The 20,763-nt window shown below is 44.9% G+C and overlaps 1 protein-coding gene across 3 annotated transcripts in view; it reads left to right on the plus strand.

Annotated features, from left to right (window-relative positions):
- The window catches only part of SRGAP2 (SLIT-ROBO Rho GTPase activating protein 2), a 92,454-nt gene that overhangs the window by 43,505 nt on the left and 28,186 nt on the right, over positions 1-20,763 (plus strand). For 2 of the 3 annotated variants that reach the window (XM_085044355.1, XM_085044356.1), the window contains 8 exons: positions 1,920-1,982; positions 4,497-4,712; positions 5,371-5,499; positions 9,867-10,091; positions 11,578-11,679; positions 12,604-12,801; positions 18,054-18,138; positions 20,646-20,673. In XM_085044355.1, coding sequence (XP_084900481.1) covers positions 1,920-1,982; positions 4,497-4,712; positions 5,371-5,499; positions 9,867-10,091; positions 11,578-11,679; positions 12,604-12,801; positions 18,054-18,138; positions 20,646-20,673 — 1,046 coding nt within the window. The remainder of the gene's footprint in view (positions 1-1,919; positions 1,983-4,496; positions 4,713-5,370; positions 5,500-9,866; positions 10,092-11,577; positions 11,680-12,603; positions 12,802-18,053; positions 18,139-20,645; positions 20,674-20,763) is intronic. The other variant, XM_085044357.1, reaches the window with a different exon arrangement.

A 20,763-nucleotide genomic window follows, 5' to 3' on the forward strand; every position in this document is an offset into this window, starting at 1 on the left:
TCCCTCCACAGCACTCGAGCAGCAACTTCTTCCTGACATCCAATCCATTTTCCTCTGACTTTCCCAAGCAAACCCTTCTGCTTCCTCCAATGTATTTTCATTTATCCAATGTATTTTCATTTATCAGGGTCAGCCAGCTCAGCTGTTTTTCCTCCTAAACCTTTTTTTTTTGGTGGAATCAGTGCAGGGAGCAGTTTTACATCCACACTGCTCATTGCACAGCTCCTGTTAGGATGTCCCCTGTGATCCATCTCACCTTCCTCTTAATGGAAAAGGTTTTTTTTCCAGCCCAGCAATCCAGCAGCTCCTTCCCTGAGAGCTCATTTGGAAGCACAAAGAATTTAGTGTTTTGACAATTCGGCATCTTCTTCTCCCCCTTCATCCTGAATCTGCATTCAAGTCTCTGTTTTAATCTATTCTGCATAATTGATGCTTCAGCAGTTTGCGCAGCAAACGAGCGATTTTTGGAGTGCAAGAAATGAGCAAATGGGCTGAAAAGAGAGGCAGAGGATGGGGCCAGGGCAGGCAGTGAGGCTGGAAAGCTCCTTGGGTGTGAAAAGTTCAGTGCTCAGGGCGTTTCAGACAGAGCCAGGCAGTCACTGCCATTCAGCATCTCCTCGGGCAGGAGGAAACCCTGAGCAGGACCAGCCTCAGCTCCCTGTGCTTCCCCAGCTGAAATCCCAAAAAAGCACTCAGGAAACCCTGAGCAGGACCAGCCTGAGCTCCCTGTGCTTCCCCAGCTGAAATCCCAAAAAGGCTCTCAGGAGACCCTGAGCAGGACCAGCCTCAGCTCCCTGTGCTTCCCCAGCTGAAATCCCAAAAAGGCTCTCAGGAGACCCTGAGCAGGACCAGCCTCAGCTCCCTGTGCTTCCCCTGCTGAAATCCCAAAAAGGCACTCAGGAAACCCTGAGCAGGACCAGCCTCAGCTCCCTGTGCTTCCCCAGGTGAAATCCCAGAGGTTTGCTCCTGCAAACTCCCCTGGAGGTTGGGAATTGCCAGCTCTTTGCTTTTTCTTTCAATTAGGCACTCCTCAGAGAAAGCTTCCCTTTGTCAGCATTTGTGTCTGATGCTCTTTTTTTGGACAGCAGAGTTGGGAATATGGGATTGGGATGTGTGGAAAATCCAAAAGGTTGGGCATTGGATACTTGGGAATCCCATTGTGCTGCCAACAGTGCAATGCCAGCTGTGAACCTAAGAAACAGCCTCTAATAAACCAATTTTCATCTCAGAAACACTGTGAACTGGACAGTGTGGGGAGAAGAATAATTTAAATTTAAATCACATCCTCTTTCTCTTTTGGCTTTTGAATTTATCAGCGTGTTGGTGGTTTTTTATTCTCGTAGCTTAACACTATCTTGACTTCCTGGGCAGAAATGTTGGTTTAACTGTGGTTTGTCTGCATTGCCTCTTTATCTGTTTCTTTTCCTGAACGCTGTGGGCATAAATAATCTTGGATTTATCACATTTGCTTGCCCCAGTAGACATTAAATGCCTGTAACACGAGGCTTTGAGCACGCAAACACTGCCTCAGTGGGCAGGGAATGAATCAAATCTATAAACTGAATTAATTTCTTTTTGCTGGTGCTCTCTCCAGCTTCCATACCAAGCTGTCCTGTATATCCACAGCCTCGTGAAAATGGGAAAATTCTGTATTTTCAGGCTGGAAATCTCAAATTCCCTGGAAATTTCCACCTCCATTCCGCAGAGCTTTGCTGGCTGTGCACATTAAAAATTCAGTTTATTAATACTGCAGTGTGCAGTGTGACCCTGAGTGCCTCTGGGCTGGGCACTGATTGGATTTGCCAGCGTAAATAGTTGTGCTTAATTGCGCCTCAATCACCCCTGCCTTCTCCTCGCTCACTTCCTCTGCCTTCCCAGCGCCTTCCCCAATTCACTTTCGTTTCTCTCTTCTGTTGCAGAGCAAGGAAGTGGGGCTGCAGCTCCAGGAGGACTTGATGAAGGTCCTGAATGAACTCTACACGGTAAATCCAACTCATTTCTTCCCAGACACTGTTGGACTTCTCCCTCCGAATGGCTGCACTCCCTGAGCACCTAAAAACCACCACAAATCCTTAATTTGCCCCTCTGAAAACACATTTTCTCTGTGTTGTTTCAGCTCTCTGAGTGTTGGCTCCCCATAGTTCTTAACTTTATTTGTTTCTCTGCTGCAGTGATGCTCTCAGGAAGAGGCAGAGACAGGAGAATTCTTCCCAAATATCCCCAAAAATCTTGGATTTGGCGTGGTGTGGGCAGGCAGCACGTGGGACACCCCCTGAGCTGATTTATCCCTCAGCAAAACAGCTCCTTTTGGAGGAATTTTTCCAATCTGAGCTTGTTTCTCAGTGAATCCCCTGGAGACACTGAGGAAGAGGAGGGTTGTGTTCCCAAGGGTTCATGTGCTGCTTGGGGATTTCTCCTCCTCACATGGATGAAGAGAAAAAAAAACTCTTTTTGGATGCAATTTTTGCTTTCTGCAGCTGTTCCCGAGCTAGTTCTCTTATTTAAAAGCAGAACTCGCTGTTCAGTTGCTCAAAATGGATTTTATTTTGTCCTTCCTTAGTGGTTTGGTGGGTCATGACACTGAAATTCTGCCTTCCTCCTTCCCAAAGGTGATCTAGGGTTGTTTCTCAGGCATCTCCACCCTGGGGGGAAGTTGGGTGTAAAAAAATCAGTGAATTCTCTGAATTCAGGAAATTCCCTGAAATTTTCTGTAGCAGTAAAATATTTGGAGGGAATTGTTCCGTTGAAGTTAATTACAGTTGGAGCCTCAAGGCCAAATATTCAGGCAAATCAGCACTCCAGGAATTTTTTATTTTTCTATTTTCTATTTGAGGGCATAATTGGCTCAATTTTGGAGTCGTGTCCTGGTGGGATCCTGAGGAAGGACACAGATCTGGCTCTAAAAATGGATTTTTAGGAGCTGAGATTCATTTCTAATCCAAGTTCACCTCATTTTTATATTTAGCCTTTCTTTTTAAAGGCTCTGAAGTGGCTGGTGAGTGGAATTTCATGGTCAGGGGATCATTTCTGGGTGCCAGGCTCTGCCAGGACATTTTTAGAGCCAAATGATGAGTCATGAAATGAAATGAAAAGTCCTGAAATGAATGAAAATAGTGACTCCTGAAAAATGAAATTTCTCTTATCTCTGGAAGGAAGATCTTCCACAATTCAGCCTTTGAGAATGGATCTGGGGGAAACCTTTGCTTTTTCTACACACAGAGGGTGTAAATATTAATACCAAGAGGGTGTAAATAATAAAACACAGAGGGTTGTCACAACCTGCAGTTTTTTTCCCCTGTGCCATCTCACCCTCAGGAGTCCCCAGTCAGTCCCCAGTGTCCCCACAGCAGAGTCTGTGGCTCCCAGAGTGGCACCAACCCATTAAAAACCCATTAAAACTGGATTTCCTCCCTCTGCTGTCTCTCCCTGCCAGCCCCACTCTCACTGAGAGAGGAGAATCAACTCCTTTGCATCGATTATTAGAATTTCCAAACGCCTGCTGTACAGCCTGAGCATCTGCAGGGTGGCTGTGAATTATTCAGGAGGTCTCTGCAGCCCTGGCTGCAGCCACATTCCCTTTCATGTTTAAATCCAGAGTCCCTCTGGGTGTTGGAGCTGAGAGGGAGCTCAGCCCACTTGGGAAAAACTGTTCTGTGGTGGTGCAGAACAGGCATAACTGGGTTTTCAGCTGAGATAAATGGAATTAGGCACGAGTGGAGCCTTTGTTGCTGCTGGAGTGGCACTGTCAGGGTGACTTGGTGCAATTGGATTTTTTATTTTTTAGCCCCCAGTGAGTGTTGTGGCATTTGTTTGGGTGTGGGATTGGAATTGCTTTGCATTTATGGGTAAAAAGCTGGTTTGTATCTCGTGTCTTTTGGTTCTGTTTGCTTGACACTATGCTAGACATTAATATCACTTGGAAAAAATGGGATTTTTGTGGCTAGGGGGGATATTTATCTATATTTACTTATAAAAAATGTGCTGTAATAGAAGTTGTCCATGTAGCACAGGATCTAGATCTCCTTTAAATCAAAGAGCCACACTTGTTTATTAATTTTTTTTATTACATAAGGTGCCCAGAACTACTTTTCTGTCCCAGATTTGATGTAAACAAGCAGCACCTGAGCTGCTCTTGCAGCCAGTGCAGCTCAATTTCCATCCTGTGACGTTGAAAAGCCTGATGAAAGCCTGATAGGCTTCAGAAACCTTACCTGCTGATGAAAAGCCCTCATTTTCCAGGCAGATCATTTCCTTTGAGGTTGGATTTAGTCTGGATCCTTTTTTTTTTTTTCCCTTTTCATGCCTCTTTCCCTGGCTCCTGCCAGAAAACACACGCCAAAGCCCAACAAAGCAGCAGCTGCACAACCATCCAGCGTGATTCCAGATGAATTCTGAGAGCCACACTCGCTCAGCCACCTCCTGGCATGGAAAAATGTGCTTTTTCAGGTGTTCCTGAGCACCAGGCTGCTCCCTGAACGTGCTGTTGTTCCCTGCAGGTGATGAAAACCTACCACATGTACAACGCCGACAGCATCAGCGCCCAGAGCAAGCTGAAGGAGGCTGAGAAGCAGGAGGAGAAGCAGATTGGGAAGTCAGTGAAGCAGGAGGACAAGCAAACCCCACGCTCCCCTGACTCCACTGCCAACGTCAAGTTCGAGGAGAAGCACGTCCGGAGGAGCTCTGTCAAAAAAATTGAGAAGATGAAGGAGAAGGTACTGGCAGGGCACTGAGATCCCCCATTTCCCCCATGAGATCCAAATCTCATTTTTTGTGTTTGACACTCAGCTTAAGGAAAGGCAAAATCCAGCACTGCTTTTCCATCAGGACAGTCAGTTTGTGTTCTCCCAGGGAATGCAGGTGTGGCACAGAAAGCAGCAGTTGCCTGGTTGGAATTCAGGGTTAACAGGATTATTATTTTGCTGTGAGCCCAGCAATCCCAAACTGCTCCGTGTGCAGAGCCTGTTGCCTCAGCAGTTGGTCACTTAAGCAGTTCAGCTCTAAGATTGGAGCGAACAGAAGCGAAAGAGTTATTTTTGAGTGGATTTAGGCTCTGGAAGGAGCAGGGTCAGGCTTTGGAAGAGGTGATGTGACTACCATGGGCTTCTCTGCTGCTGGAGTTGGGCTAGAACTCCTAAACCCACCCTGGTCCTTCATTCCTCCTCTAATCTTCCCCATCCCACTGTCTTGAGGCTTTCAGTGTAGTAATGCTTGAAAACACCTAAATAATTAACCTGCATTTCGAGTCTTGGAGTCTTGGCAGAACTGGGATTCAAATGGGCAAAAAAAAAGATTTGCTCAGTGTTCTCTGGTGTTACTCAGAGTGCTGCTCACCTCTTTTAATGCTAAATTCTGGTTTTTGTTCTCCTCCAGCGCCAAGCAAAGTACACAGAGAACAGACTGAAGGCAATTAAGGCAAGAAATGAGTACCTGCTGGCCCTGGAAGCCACCAATGCCTCGGTGTTCAAGTATTACATCCACGACCTGTCTGACCTCATTGATGTAAGTGCTGCTGCTGGGGAGTTAGAAAATACCCTGAGTGGGGAGGGACCTGCAGGGATCATCCTGGCATGTCCTGGCCCTGCACAGACACCCCAAAATCCCACCCTGTGCATCCCTGGCAGTGTTGTCCCAATGCTCCTGGAGCTCTGGAAGGTTTGCAGCAGTTCCCATTCCCTGGGGAGCCTGAGCAGTGCTCCTCTGGGGGAAGAACCTTTCCTGATCTCCATCCCAAACCTCCCTGACACCTCCAGCCATTCCCTCAGGTCCTTTCCTTGCTCACCAGCAGTGATTCCAACCTCCCCACCATTCATTGGCAGCAATTCTGCTTTTGGGAGAACACCCAGCAAAGCAATCCTGTGGAATTTCAAAGCAAATCCCGTGGAATTCTGCTGCTGGAAAACTCCAAAAAGCCAGGCAGGAGTGCTGAGGTTGTTCCCAAGGATGGAATCACCCCTTCAGGCAGGTTCTGTGATGGTCAGTGTGGATCCTTTCCCCTCTCCAGGGCTGTCCCTGCTGGGAGCACTGGGCTGCAGAGCCTGGAGGAGCAGAGAGCAATGAGCACAAGAGTCTCCAGACAGACACAGGCAGTGAAGAGCACTCAGATCTCTATTAATTAATTACTCAGCTATTAGAATAACCAACAGTCTATGGAATACATTACCCAGTGATGATGAACTCTCCTGGAGTGCTCTTGAGCCAGGTGTTGATTTAAACCTGTCCTGTGGAGGTCAGGGCTGTCAGCCAGAGTGGGCTGGAAAAATGCTGTTATTTCCAAAAGTCCTGCTTTGCAGGATTGCTGTGCTGGAGAGGCCTGGGTTGTTTATTCTGCTGCCTTTTTAGGAGCCCTGTTTGGGTTAGAGTTTGCTCAATCTTTATTGCATGGCCCTGGGTTTTTAACAGATGAGAACTTTGTTTATATTTATATTGAACTACAAGGTTGGGATTAATTAATTAATTCCCCGACATCAGCCTGATATAATTGTTTTAATTTTATCTCTTTTAAAGCCCAGTCTCTTAATCCTTTCCCCAAATACTTCACATGTGCCTGGTTCAGTTTTTGGTGTATTTTCATGAGTCACAGGTAGCAAAGAATCCAATTTGGGTTTCACAAGCCCTGAGCAATTTCTGAGCACAGAGCTGAGGTGTTTTCAGCAGGATTTGATACATTTGGGCATTGCAGGGGTTTGCTACTGTTCCTGGAGAGGAGCCCTTGTGGCTCTGGGTGAGTCCCTGCCCATGTTAACCCTCCTTGGAGCACTCAATTTAACACTGCAGATTCCCATCATCTCTGAAATAAAAGTGTTATCTGCTCTGTGCTCAGGCATGGAAAAATGTGGGACTTGTCTGGAGATGGAAATCAGTTATCTCGTTGTTGAGACACAGGGAAAATAGATTTATTAATGCCTTTGATCCTGAAGGATTGAAAATTAACAATTATAACCAGGGATGGTTATCTGAGCCAGCTGACTTGAATAAAAATGTGATTTTTAAGCCGGGCTGTAATGCCTTCCCTCGATCTAATCATTGGATGGTATTGAATTTTGAAATACAATATAAAAGTAATCTTCAAAGTCACTTCCAAGGAGATTGTGTTAGGCCAAACAGCATTCAACTTGTCATGTTTATCCAGCACGTTGTGTTCCCTGGGCAGTGTGCAGGGAAGGATAACAGGGAGTTAATTCTTCGTCCAGACTTCAGAGCAATAAATTGTTTCTGACAAAGCCCAGTAGTTTTGAATTTCCTGACTTTGGGGACTGAGGCAGCTCTTTGATGCTAATGAAATATTACAGTAATGGGGAAGTTTGCATTAACTCATGTTTATAAAAGGGTCACTAGGACAGGATTGGGAAAAAAAAAAAGATAAAAATGTGTGTGTGTGAGTCCAGAGCTTACTTTGCCCTTCTAGGAATAGGTATTCTGTGGCTGTTTGCTCCAGGATCTTATCCTTTCCCTTCCAAATCTGAATTGCATTTTAAAACAAAGGCCTTTTCCCCCTTAAATCTTCTATTTTTGAGGCCTGCTTGAAAGCTCACTGGCAAAGGGTTAATCAGCTGTCATGTTGGGAAGTGAATTTGAATGAGTTATCATTAAATTCTTATAAAAAATTGATTTCCTTCGAGAACGATTCCATCAAACATTTATATAACCCAGAAAAGGGATGGCAGGACTGGGACATTTATAAACATGGAACACTGGACTGGGGAAAAAAAAAATCTCTTTAAAGTGGGGGAGTGAGCTGGGAATTGTTTTCTGTCCGTGGCTTTGATAGAAAAAAACCAAAATGTTTTGCCTGAGTGAGGTGAGGTGTGACAAATTAACCCTTTGAATTCCCAGTGCTCTGTGGGGACACTGGGGGGACAAACTGGGCAAACTGGGAGGGCAAACTGGGCAAACTGGGAGGTCAAACTGGGCACACTGGAGGTGCAGAACTGCCTGTCCTGCAGCAGGAACTGTGCTCAGTTCTGCTCTCTGCAGTTTTGGGATGACAAGGAGAGGATCTGGCAGAGCCCATGGATGGTTTGGGGTCTGGAGCAGCTCTGGGATGAGGAGAGGCTGTGGGATCTCAGCCTGGGCAGTGGGGAGAGGAGGAGGCTGAGAGGGAATGTCACCAATCCATGGAATTGTCCCCAGGGAGGCAGGATGGTGCCAAGCTCTGCTCAGGGTCAGGATGAGCAGCAGTGGCCAAAAATCAAACCATGAGAAATTCCATCCCAACACGAGGAGAACTTCTGTCCATCAGGGTGGAGCAGCTGCCCAGGGAGGACATTGGCTCTGCCTCTCTGGGGACATCCCAAACCACCTGGATGAGTTCTGTGTCCCCTCCAGGTGACACTGCCTGGGACTGACTCATCTCCAGAGGTTCCTTGTGATTCCCAGTGATTTTGGGAAAAGGAGCCAATACTGCTGTCCAGTCTGAGCTGACCCTGACCCTAACCCTGACCCCAATCCTAACCCTGATCCCCATCCTTCCCCAATTCCAGCTCTCCCTGCAGGGTGAGCAGCAGCTCTGAGTGCCTCTCCATCCCAGCCTCCCTCCACACGTGCAGATTCTCAATCAAGCCTCTTTTGTTTTGCTTTTTGGGGTTTTTTTTTTCCGTTTGTTTTTTTCCCCTTGGCTGGTTTTATTCTCTCTGATTGAATGCAAAGCCCTTCAATTCTCTGCCTCCAACCCAACCAGCAACTGCAGCTCTTTTTCCAAGGCTCCCCACCTGCCACAGCTTGTTGGCACAAGAGCCTGGGTGGCAGGAATTCTGTCACAGCAGGGAATGGTCCAGCAGTTTCCCCTCCCTCTCCCCCTCCCCTCCTCTTCCTTTATTTTTTTTTTTTCCCCTTTTTTCTCCCTGCGTTTGCAAACAATGCCAGTGATGAGACCCAAATGATGAGTTGTGGTGTGAATTTTGCTTACAGAGCAGCACAGCACTCGAGCAGATGGTCTCTCCTTTCTTTCCATTTTGGATATTCTCCTAGTGGATGTAATCTTGCCTGCAGTTCCAAGAAGGTGGGCTCCTTCTAGCTCCCCTTATTCGATGGCTGAAAAATCCAGCCTGTTTCTGATCTAATGCTCATGAAAAGCTCCTTTTTTTTTCCCTAAAACATGAAATCTTGGCTCTGCAGCCGTGGTGGAAATGAAGCTGCTTGATTGTCTCCCAGTGACATCATCCCAGTGTCAGCCTCAGCCAGGAAATTCTTGACCATAACCACTTTCTGCTTCAAAGTTTTTTTTTTTGCTCTTCTGTTTCACCCCAGCAATGAAATCATCCCAGGCGGTGGCTGCTGGGTTTTGGATGGCTCTGGTTTCATCTCCAGGTCATGTTCCTCCTTCCTGAAGAGCAGTTTGCTGGAATTATGGGATTATTTAGATGCAATTTTGCCTTTACAGATGATCCAAATCCTGTGTCTTGTCTCTCCAATAGCAGTTTGGTGCCTTGCTTTGCTCTCCCTTTGAATAATGTCGATTTATTTAAGGATTTTGGAGTGTTTTCATAGAAATGAAAACCCTAAAAGTTTGGAGTTTAGGGAAATCCACTGCCCTGCTGTTGAATTTTGCTCCTTTTAGGGTACTTTTTTTGAACAAATGAAATCAAAACAAGTCTCTAAAGCTCCATGAAAACTCTACAAACTTATAGGAGCCTAAGGTTGGTAATTATTTAATACAGGGTGATAAAATTGCCATGGGATTGGATGTTGAGGTGCTCTGTGCACTCAGTGAGAGATGCTGGACTTCCCAACCACCCCAAAGATACCAAAACAAAACCACCAAAACCCCCAACTCCTCCCCATCCCCACACCTCCTCCCTTGGGAAACCTTCCAACCCCATCCCTGCTTTTTTCCCTTGACTCACCTAGCCCTGGCTGTGTTTTTCCAGCAGTGCTGTGACCTGGGCTACCACGCCAGCCTCAACAGAGCCCTGAGGACATTCCTGTCGGCAGAGCTGAACCTGGAGCAGTCCAAGCACGAGGGTCTGGATGCCATTGAGAACGCTGTGGAGAACCTGGATGCCAACAGTGACAAGCAGAGGCTGATGGAGATGTACAACAATGTCTTCTGTCCCCCCATGAAGTTCGAGTTCCAGCCACACATGGGTGACATGGTGGGTGACATTCAGGTCCTTCCTGCTCTATCTACCTCATTTTTGATGGATTGACCCAACCAGGAGCTCCCCTTGGGCTCTTTTGGCAGCCTGAGAGGTGGGAGGTGATGGAAAAAGTGAGCTCATGGCACAAATAGCTCCTTTTTACTTCTTTGGTTATCAAAGCTATTAGAGCTATTATCTAAAAAATGCTTAATTAGATTCAATATTAAATATGAAGTGTTTCCTAACACTTCCCCTCAACCTGCAGGTTAATCCTCAAGACAACCTCTGGATTTTGAGACTTGGAAGGGCCAATGTAAGAAAATTCAGGTTTTTTGCAGCATCTGAGTGTGTGATCTCAGAGCACAACTGCTTCAGGATGGTGCTTCTTGCATCCTCCTGGTGCTGCCAGGGCACTCCTCGTTTTTGGCAAGGAAAACTCTTCTCTTTCTAGGTTTTATCAAGATGTGGTGGCTCAGCTGGGAGCTCCCAGTCACAGAGGCTGAATGGGGATGTTCTCAATGAGAACACATGTCCAGTGGGATAATTTAGGTCACTTGGTTGGATTTCCAGTTGATCCCCTGAGCACAGGCTGGGAGGATGCTCACTTACAGCCAGGCTCTCATTTCAGTCTGGGAATTACTGCTCCAGGCTCTTCTTTGTCTCTCCCATTTTAAGAGAAACCTTCAGACTTCAGAAAAACCTTTCCTGTTTTTTTTTTTTTTAAATTTTTTTCTGTGCTTTGGTAGAATCCTGTCAGGTCGTGGGAAGAAAAGGAATTACCTGCAGAGTGTCATTCAGGAGCAGCTCTCATTCTCCCATTCACTGAATGATTCCTCTTGCTGCTTCTCAGAGGAATGTTCAGAATGCAGCTGATGGGTTTGGGTGAATGTGTGCTTCACCCAAAAAATGGATAAAACCCCCCAGCTGCAATTTCTGTCTCTAAAAAAATAGTGTCAGGCAGTGAGGTTGGTGTTTTCTTTTGAAAAAAAAACCCAAAAAAACCACAAAACCCAGGGGGAAATGAAAGGGAAAAGCTGCCCAGGGAAATTCAGTGTTCTGGCATCTGGGAAAGGTCCCCAAGCTGTGCTTTTTGAATTTCAGCTCCCCAGAATTCAGTCAGGAGTGACCTGAGGTGGTTGAGCTGAGCAAGCCCAGGGGAGCACTGAACCAAATCCTTGATTTTTTGATGTGATTTATCCAAATATGTGAGATAAAAAGCACCTTCAGACTATCAAAACACGTGACAAGCTGCCATCACTGAAATCAGCTCATATTTTTAGCTCTTCTTTGATGTTTGCCATCATCTCTTGCTCACTGCTCAATCCTCTCAGGAAGGGAGCTGAACTTAGATACAACATAGACCTTTTTCCTGGTGGAAATTCAGTTTGAAAGCCAAGCACTTTGGAGAATATTTGTGAATATGTGAATATTTGGAGAATATTTGTCTAATAAGTGAATAAATGAGTAATTGCAGTGTCCTGCTGTGCTGTTTCTGTCCCAGGAGTCTCAGCTCTGTGCCCAGCAGCCAGTGCAGAGCGAGTTGGTGCAGAGGTGTCAGCAGCTGCAGTCCAGGCTGTCGACGCTGAAAATCGAAAATGAAGAGGTCAGTTCCTAACCAAAATTCAGCAACCCCTCTTAGCCACCTCCAGTGGTTATTTGGGGCTAGTTGTGGAAGAATCTGGTGGTTGTGATTGGTTTTTTTAATCAACACTTGGGGTAAAATTGGAGGCCAAGGCAGCTTGTGCATTAATTAGTGTGGGATCTTGCTGGGAAGTTGGGTGTATGGAGAGAATGCTTTAAAATCCACATAAATAAAATCCACATAAATAAAATACACGTAAATAAAATCCACTTAAATAAAATCCACATAAATAAAATCCACTTTCTCCACATGATCTCTCTTCCCATCCTTGAGTTGATAAGAGTGTGTTTGCAAAAGCTGCATTTGGATAGCAAAGGGGAAAAGAAGGAATTTAATGTTTTGAAGTGAGTTTGCATGACCTGAGTTCAGGTGATTTTTGTTTTCTTGGCCATCTGAGATGAGAAGATGACACAAATGGGGATCTAATCTCTGCACCTCTGTGCTCAGGGACTTCTGGGCAAAATTTGCAACTCCTTTCATGTCTAGAAAGTTGATTCTGGCCCTCAGTAAAAGCAGAAAATGCACCAAGTCCTGTTTGTCAGGACCATTTGATGCCCAGGAGATGCAGCTGCAGGAGACAATTGGAGCATCTTTGTTCCAGCACTCTTTGCTTTGAGGTTAAATTTCTTCACATCTCCTGCTCCCCAGCCTGTGAGATCACAACTGATCCTGGCACGGAGTCCTGGCAGCTTCTGGGTGCTGCCAGCTCTTTGCTTGCATGGCCTGTGCTGTTAATGAGCCAAAATTAATTACAGCACACGGGGTGTGAAACCAGTGATGTCTGTTTATTAGCAAAACTGCTCCAGGGGACTTCGCTACCTCTGCTGTTTACTTACAACAACAAAAAACCTGCATGTTTTGGGTTCTGTCCTCCTTGCTGGGCAGGTGAAGAAGACCATGGAAGCCACGCTGCAGACAATCCAGGACATTGTCACCATAGAGGACTTTGATGTCTCTGACTGCTTCCAGTACAGCAACTCCATGGAGTCAGTGAAATCCACAGTGTCAGAAACGTTCATGAGCAAACCCAGCATCGCCAAGAGGAGGGCAAACCAGCAGGAGACTGAGCAGTTCTACTTCACTGTAAGGGGCTGGTGGTTGGGGATTTCAGGGGTTTTGTTTCTTTTGGGAAGTTCTTCCCTGCGAGGTGAGGGTGGGGAGGAGCTGGGATGGAATTCCCAGAGAAGCTGTGGCTGTCACATCCCTGGGAGTGTCCAAGGACAGGGTTTGGAGCAGCCTGGGATGGTGGAAGATGTTCCTCTGCATCCCCTGGATGATCTTCAAGATCCCTTCCAACCCAGCCCATTCCATGATTCCATAATTTTCGGCGTGATCTGTTCAGAATTGCACTCAAAGGAGTAATTCTGTGATTTTATCACAGAATTTGTCACAGAAATTGTCACAGAAATAAACAAAGTGATGTCTTTGTCTTATAAAAACACTTTCCTCGTTGGTTTTGGGGCAAGCAGAAGTGTGTTGGGGTTTAAAAATGAGTGCTCTCAATTCTCTGCAAGTATTTTGGGATACCTTTGTGGAGGCAAACGTAGTCTTTGTGTAAATCATGTCAAATTTGATTTCTTCTGCATCTGAAAAGGAATTTTCGGAGGAAGAACTCGATGGCTTGTAAACATCAAATTTCAAAACCAGTGTAAATGAAAAGAATGCTTAGCTCCTTTATTTTGTGTTGTTATAATCATCTTACAATTTCAGCCTGCACGAGCTTTTCATTGAGTCAGTGCTTTTTACAAGATGCTAAGAGCTTTTTGATATTGAATTTCATGCCAGACTCTGTGTCTTTTTCCTAAAGCAGACATGTTAAACTGTTAAATTTATTCCCAATTTCAGAATATTTCAGAGCAGCAGATGAAAGCCATGGATCTCACCCTGCCTACTTTGTCATTCCTTTGCCCATCCTTCACCACCTTCCTCCCACAATGGTGTTGCTTATTAAAAATCCGAATTTTCTGTGCAAATGGCACTAACTTGGCAGGATGGGTCATTAAAAAAAAATCCAAAATCCTCCACTGAAGGTGAATCTGGCTGTTGAGGGAGGTGGGTGGAGAAGCTGCTTCAATTAAGAAGGGATTGACCACCCTGCCCTGGGTTATGGAACTAGAAAAGTGATTTTTAATTGGACTCTAAGCATTCCCTCTCCAGAGAGGGCTATTTGGAGTTCAAACAGGAGAAGGAGGATTTCAGGGCATCGTTTGGAAAGGATATTTCTCCGTTTCATGATGTTGCTGTGGTTTTAGAGAGATCCCCTCCTCAACCAGCCTGATCAGCTGCTGCATTGATCTGCTATTGACCAAGCTTATAAATAGCTTTAGTAAGGATTTTGGAGCTCTGAGTCTCCAAGGAGAAGATTTTCCTGAGAAACCTCTCAAATGGGTATTAATGAGGCTTGAGGGCAGAGCTTTGTGCAGGGGATAAAAAACAAAGTGCAGAGCAGAGCTGAGATTTAAATCCCCTTGACCTCGTGATGGGCTGAGTGCTGGGGGATGGAAGTGTGAGGAAAACACTAATTGAGGAGAATATTCCATATGGATGTGGCTCAGGGAGGAAATGCCACGTGCTGCATTCCTGGGCTGAGCTCTTGGGTAAATACAGTGATGGCACCAGGGGAATGGAGGGGAAGGAAATTGGAATGATCTGAATATTTCAAACTGAAATAATCTGAATTTCCACTTCAGGAAAGGAAGGATGCTCACCGGAGTATCTCCAAACTGGAATAATCTGAATTTCCACATACCTCCAAACTGGAATAATCTGAATTTCCACGTGAGGAAAGGAAGGATACTCACTGGAGTATCTCCAAACTGGAATAATCTGAATATTTCAAACTGGAATAATCTGAATTTCCACTGCAGGAAAGGAAGGATACTCACTGGAGTATCTCCAAACTGGAATAATCTGAATTTCCCTGGGAAGTTGATCCCATTCCCCCATCCTTCAGCTGACTGCCTGGTTAGGAATTATTCTTTTGGGGTGGAGAGAGGGAGGAAAATCACTGAATTTTGCAGACTGGAGGTGGATCAGGATGTGGAGCAGTGGCAGAAATAATTTTTCTTATAGCCTGAAAAGGGAGGAAGCTCTGCCCTGGTTGAGTTCTGCTTCATTCTATGTGCAACTGGTTCTCCTGGAGTTTGATTATATTTGCTTTTTTTTTCCTTTTGCTGTTTTTTATTATGCCAGAAATCCAGAGCTAATGGATCTTTGTAATTCGCTGAGAAAAGCCTGAAGCTTTATTTTGAAATTATTTTGTTTTGTTTTGTTTTGTTTTCATCAGCATCCTTGCAACAGGCAGGGAACAGAATGTTAGGCATGAGGAAATACTTTTTTTTTAAAAAAAAAGAGATTCTGCAGTGGATGGGAACATCTTTTTCTCCTTTAAAGCAACCCCTGGTACCTGCTGATGTACCTGTGCAGATTCTCTGGTTTTCTTTTCTGTTAATACTCCTTTTGTTTTCTTCTGCAAAAATTTAACTGATTGAGCAAAATGTACAGTTAGGGCTTGGCAAACAGATTCTACAGGGAAATTTTTTTTAAAAAAATTAATTTTTGGTAGTGTTGATCACACTTCCTGTTTTCTCCTGAAACAACAACAAAAAAAGTTGCAATATTAATAAAGAAAGCAGGAAATGCTGAGACTTTCCAAAAGGGGACTGAATTCTTGTGAAATGTTTCTCCCAGTGTTGTCAAGGCAGGGGACATCAAAGCCAGGCTTTTGGCAGTGAATGAAAGCCAGTTTTGGTTGTTGTGTCAGCTCAGCTCACCAGGGCTGGGGAACCCCCAGGGGCAGCTCGGGGAGCTCTGGGAGGTTTTCCCTCATCCTCTGTACTGCCTCTGGGTGTGTATATATATATATATATATATATGTATATTAAGAAATTTATATATATATATCAATCAAGAATTTATTTTATATATATATATATAAAAATCAAGAAAATTTTATATAGATATAAATCAAGAAATTTTTTATACATATATATAAATCAAGACATTATATATATATGGAAATCAAGACATTTTTTAATATATATATAAATCAAGAATTTTTACAAATATATATAGAAATCAAGAAATTTATATATATATAAATAAAAAAAATTAATATATATATCAAGAAAAATTTTTTATATATATAGAAATCAAGAAATTTTTATATATCTATAAATCAAGAATTTTATATATATAAAAATCAAGTATATATATATATAAAAGAAGAAATTTTTATATCTGTAGATATATATATATATTTATATAAAAATATATATATATTGATTTATTTATGTATCAATTTCTTCTTGACTCTCTGCACCCTGCACAGAGATAAGCAATGTCCAGGCACTCACCTTGTAAAAAACACTCATTTTTCCCTTCAGGATTTGCACTCTCACTGTGCTGATCAGACCTGGAAGGAAGTGGATTGAACTGGGGAAAGCTGGAATTGTCCAAGGCCAGGCTGGACAGAGTTTGGAGAGTGGGAAATTTCTCTGTCCATGACACTGGATGAGCTTTGAGATCCTTTCCAGCCCCAGCCATTTGAGGCTTTGATTATAACTGGAATTATAATATGGAATGATTATATATATATAATCATTTGATTTTATATATATATATATATATAATATGTATTATATATTATATAATATGATTATATATAATATAATATATTATTTATATATATTAATATGATTATAATGTGGTGAGAAGCCTCTCTCTGAGCTCATCCTGAATTTGTGAGCTATCTCCTGAATCCTGGGAGTGCTCTGTGATATTTGAAGAGCTCCTGAGTGCCAACCCATCCCATTTATACTCTGGACAGCCACTGCACAGCAGAGTATTTCATATGCTGCAGCTCGGGGGAGATAAATAAAACTGCTCTGAACTGCGAGATAAGAGATGAAAGAGCTGCAAAAAAAAAATGCAGAGCTGTGAAAAATCAGGGAGCAGCGGGGAAAAAACACCAATATTTCACTGAGAGAGTATATCTGAACCTCAATAATATCTGTATTTGTTTGTCCCGTGCCCTCTGTGCATCATCCAGCGAGGAGGTTTGACAGCTAAAGTGGGGTGAGGGAGGTTAAGTGAGAGAATAAGCCCAGCAGCAGCTTTTGGGTTGTTCAGACAGATTGCTCATTCAGCTGCCCTGCATTCCTGGCCTGCCCTGCCTGCCCAGGGGGGTGTGACAGCTCCTCTGATGGCTGCAGAAATGCAGCTGATGGCAGGATGGGGATTGCCCTGCAGATGGGGAATTTACAGAATCAGAGCTGCTGAGGTTGGAGAAGGTCTCAGAGGTCACTGATCTGAGCTTGGCTGGGTGCAGAGGGTGGGTGGGCTGAGCTGCAGGATTGCCCTGATCCATCAGCCAGCACTGAGGGCATCCTTTAGCCATCAGTTTCTGGGTGCTTCTGTCACTGGCAACTGTGGTGTCATTCTGTAACTGTGAATTCAGTGTCACTCTGTAAATTCAGCGTCACTGAATTCAGTGTCACTGTGAACTTGGTGTAACTGTGTGAATTCAATGTCACTGTATGAATTCAGTGTCACTGTAAATTCAGTGTTACTCTAAATTTAATGTCACTGTGAATTCAGTGTCACTGTGAGTTCAGTGTCACACTGTAAATTCAGCGTCACTGAATTCAGTGTCACTCTGTAAATTCAGCGTCACTGAATTCAGTGTCACTGTGAACTCGGTGTAACTGTGTGAATTCAATGTCACTCTAAATTCAGTGTCACTGTGTGAATTTAGGGTCACTGTAAATTCAGTGTTACTCTAAATTTAATGTCACTGTGAATTCAGTGTCACTCTAAATTCAGTGTCACTGTGAGTTCAGTGTCACTCTGTGAATTCAGAGTCACTGAATTCAGTGTCATTGTAAATTCAGTGTCACTCTGCATTCAGTGTCGCTGTGAATTCAGTGTTACTCTAAATTCAATGTCACTGTGAATTCAGTGTCATTCTGTAAATTCAATGTCACTCTGAATTCAGTGTCACTCTAAATTCAGTGTCACTAAATTCAGTGTCACTCTGTGAATTCAGTGTCACTCTATAAATTCAGTGTCACTGTAAATTCAGTGTTACTCTGTGAATTTAATGTCACTCTAAATTCAGTGTCACACTGTAAATTCAGTGTCACTCTGTAAGTTCAGTGTCACTGTGAATTCAAGTGTCACTCTGTGCATTCAGTGTCACTCTAAATTCAGTGTCACACTGTGATTCAGTGTCACCCTGTCCTTCTGCTCAGAACCCAGCCCCCCAAAGCCCCCCAAAGCCTCGCTCTCAGCAATGACCTGTCCACTCACCACGCTGTTTTTTGCCACCTCCACAGAAAATGAAGGAGTACCTGGAGGGCAGGAACCTGATCACCAAGCTGCAGGCCAAGCACGACCTCCTGCAGAAGACCCTGGGAGAAAGTGAGTCCCACTGCCCTCTGCACTGACCGAGTGACTCAGGGAGGGTGACAGCCAGCATGAGGGACACACAGTGCCTCATGCTTTATGAATTCATTCCTCTGAGGGACAAGCCCGATGACCTCCGTGGCTGCTTGATGAATGGTGAACACCAAAATGCTTAATGAGTCACTAATGGGCATCACTTAATTGTGCCACTGAGGCTGTGCTGAGCCTTCCCTCCTCCTCTCCTCCTTCACACCCATCCTGCTTATCACTCCTGTGATCTGTATTGTGCCAAACCCTGATGAATTCACAATTATTGATGGTCTGGACATTCATTTGCATGCTCCTCACCCGGAGCAGAGCAGGGGATGGAAAGCCAGGCTTTTGTGAGGAGCAGAACAAACAAATTTCAGAGCATGTAAAATATGTTGCCTGTCCAGAGGGCATCAGTCAGGGGGCAGCAGCCAGAGCTGAATATTCATTTGCTGCTAGCCTCAGAACAAAGGAAGATTTCTTTCCCTTCATGGTATGGGCAAATCCTGTTGGCCAAAAACACTTAAACTATGCATCCAAGTTTCCATAGAAACCTGCCTGCCTTGTATTTGCAGAGGAGAAGGTTTTAAACAGTCTAAATGTCAGGGCAAGGAATGGCTCAGCTCCTTCTGGGTTTGTCTGGAGCAGGGCTGGATGGACTCCCCACAGCTCGTGGTGTGCAGATCTGCTGGATGGAAACTTCACCAGCATGTGGGCTTTGAAGTGTTTCGCTTTCAGCTGGGAAATGCACTGTAAAACTAAAATCCCTCTTGCTGCAGTAATTAAGAGTTTGGTGTTGATCAGCCCCGAGCTGCTGGGAGGTTTGGGTTGGGTTGTTTCAAGTTGCTCATCCTCTCTGTCCTGTAAGAAAGGCTGGCTGAAGCCAAAGTTTTGTGTCCTCAGGGTGTTTTTCTTGTGCCTCCAAATATCTGTGAGTGACAGCCGTGCTGCCCCTGTGACTAATGACATTCCTGGGTCATAGCTGACCTCTGCATTCCAGGACCTATTTCCTCTTACCCTGCCTGCCCCCTGACCCCAGCTCGAGCTGTGGTAGGGGGAAAGGAGAGGAAATTCAATGTGATTTCTGTGGTGTGTGAAGATTTCAGGGCTGCTTCTGTTTTCCCCATTTGCTTTTTGCAAATCAGTCTTCTTGAAGGGACCCAGTGAGTGTCAGGTTGAGCTCCTGAAAAAACTCCTCTTGTCACCTGTGAGATCAGAAGGAGCTGGGAAAGGGAGCTACATCCCATTTCCAAACCCCCAGGAGCAGGTTAATGGTACAGACTGGGGACTGTGCCTAGATTTACCCATAAAATGTCACTTAATTGGGAAATGGGCAAATAAAATCCTCCTCCCACATCCCTGGAGCACAGTTAGGAGCTTTAACAGGAAAATGTGCCTCCAGCTGTGTATCTGCAGTGCCTGGCAGGTTCAGGGGGTTGTTATTTTTTTATTCTCCTCCCTGCCCCATCCTCAGGTGACATTCTTCAGTCGCGGTGCAAATTGCCTTAATGTGAAGATGACAACTTCCAGCCGTAAAAAGTAGCAGCAAGTCCCTCCTATCTGGCAGTGATTATGTCCCTGCCTACTGTACCCATTTGTCACCCTAATGCAGGAGCCCCTTGATGCTGCCACCGCCGTGCAGTTCCTCTCCATGAATATTCCATGATGCAAACGGGGACAGATGGCTGGAAATTCTGCCTCAGAATAACATTTTCACGTCAATTATGCACTGTTTGGGCTTGACGTGGGGAGAGCAGAAGTGGCTATCGAGATGTGCTGGGCTAATTGTCAGCCATCAGCAATTAGCTGCTTCCCTCGTTCATTCTCTCATCTCTCCAGGAGCAGGAAGGCAACTGGAGGGAAGGTGGGATTTTTCAGCTGGTGGGAATCAGCGTGGTTTCACTGCTCACCATCCCCACCAGCCAGAAAAATCAGCCTCTGCAATCCCCAGCAGCACATCCTGCTTTTTTTTTTTTTTATTTGTTGTGATGTTTTAGATGATGCTGCATTGGCAAGTCCCGAGCTTGGCTTGCTGCTTCCTTGAACAACTCAGTTCAAGGCGTGAGTGGATGGAATGTTTCTATAAATCAGTTGGTGGAAAATCCCGCTGAACGTCTGTCTCTCAGAATAGCACGTTGGGGCTGCAGGCTGACAGATCTGGGAGTGTTCTCCCTCTTCCTCAGGGGCCTGGGGAAGTGGAATCTCTCGCCCCACCAGTTGCCTGGGAAGAGGGAAGGAGGGAGGGACTGCCAAGCCCAGCTTTTTGGCAGAAATCATCTATTAGAATGCTCGGGGAGCTCGTTTTTATTTAAAAACAGGAGATCTTGGACAGCCTGGTGCTGATTCCTGGTTGGGTTTGGTGGAGCTGTGCTGTCCTTGGGGCTTCCCCCTCCTCACTCCTCCATCTCCTTCCAGAACTCTCTGGACAGAGATACTGAAAGCATTTTCCCATTTTTCCCTCCTAACTCTGCATTTCTCTGTCTCCCCAACAGGTCAGCGCACAGACTGCGCCTTGGCCAGGTAGGTGTGGCTCGGGGAGTTGTGTTTTGAAGGAAAATCTGATGCAGATTGGTCATTCTAGGTCAGTTCCCAGCCCTGGGTATGTGTCTG

The sequence above is a fragment of the Lichenostomus cassidix genome, unplaced genomic scaffold (genome assembly GCF_008360975.1).
Source record: "Lichenostomus cassidix isolate B80296 unplaced genomic scaffold, HeHo_3.0 unassigened_scaffold_chr26, whole genome shotgun sequence".
Classification (NCBI taxonomy): domain Eukaryota; kingdom Metazoa; phylum Chordata; class Aves; order Passeriformes; family Meliphagidae; genus Lichenostomus; species Lichenostomus cassidix.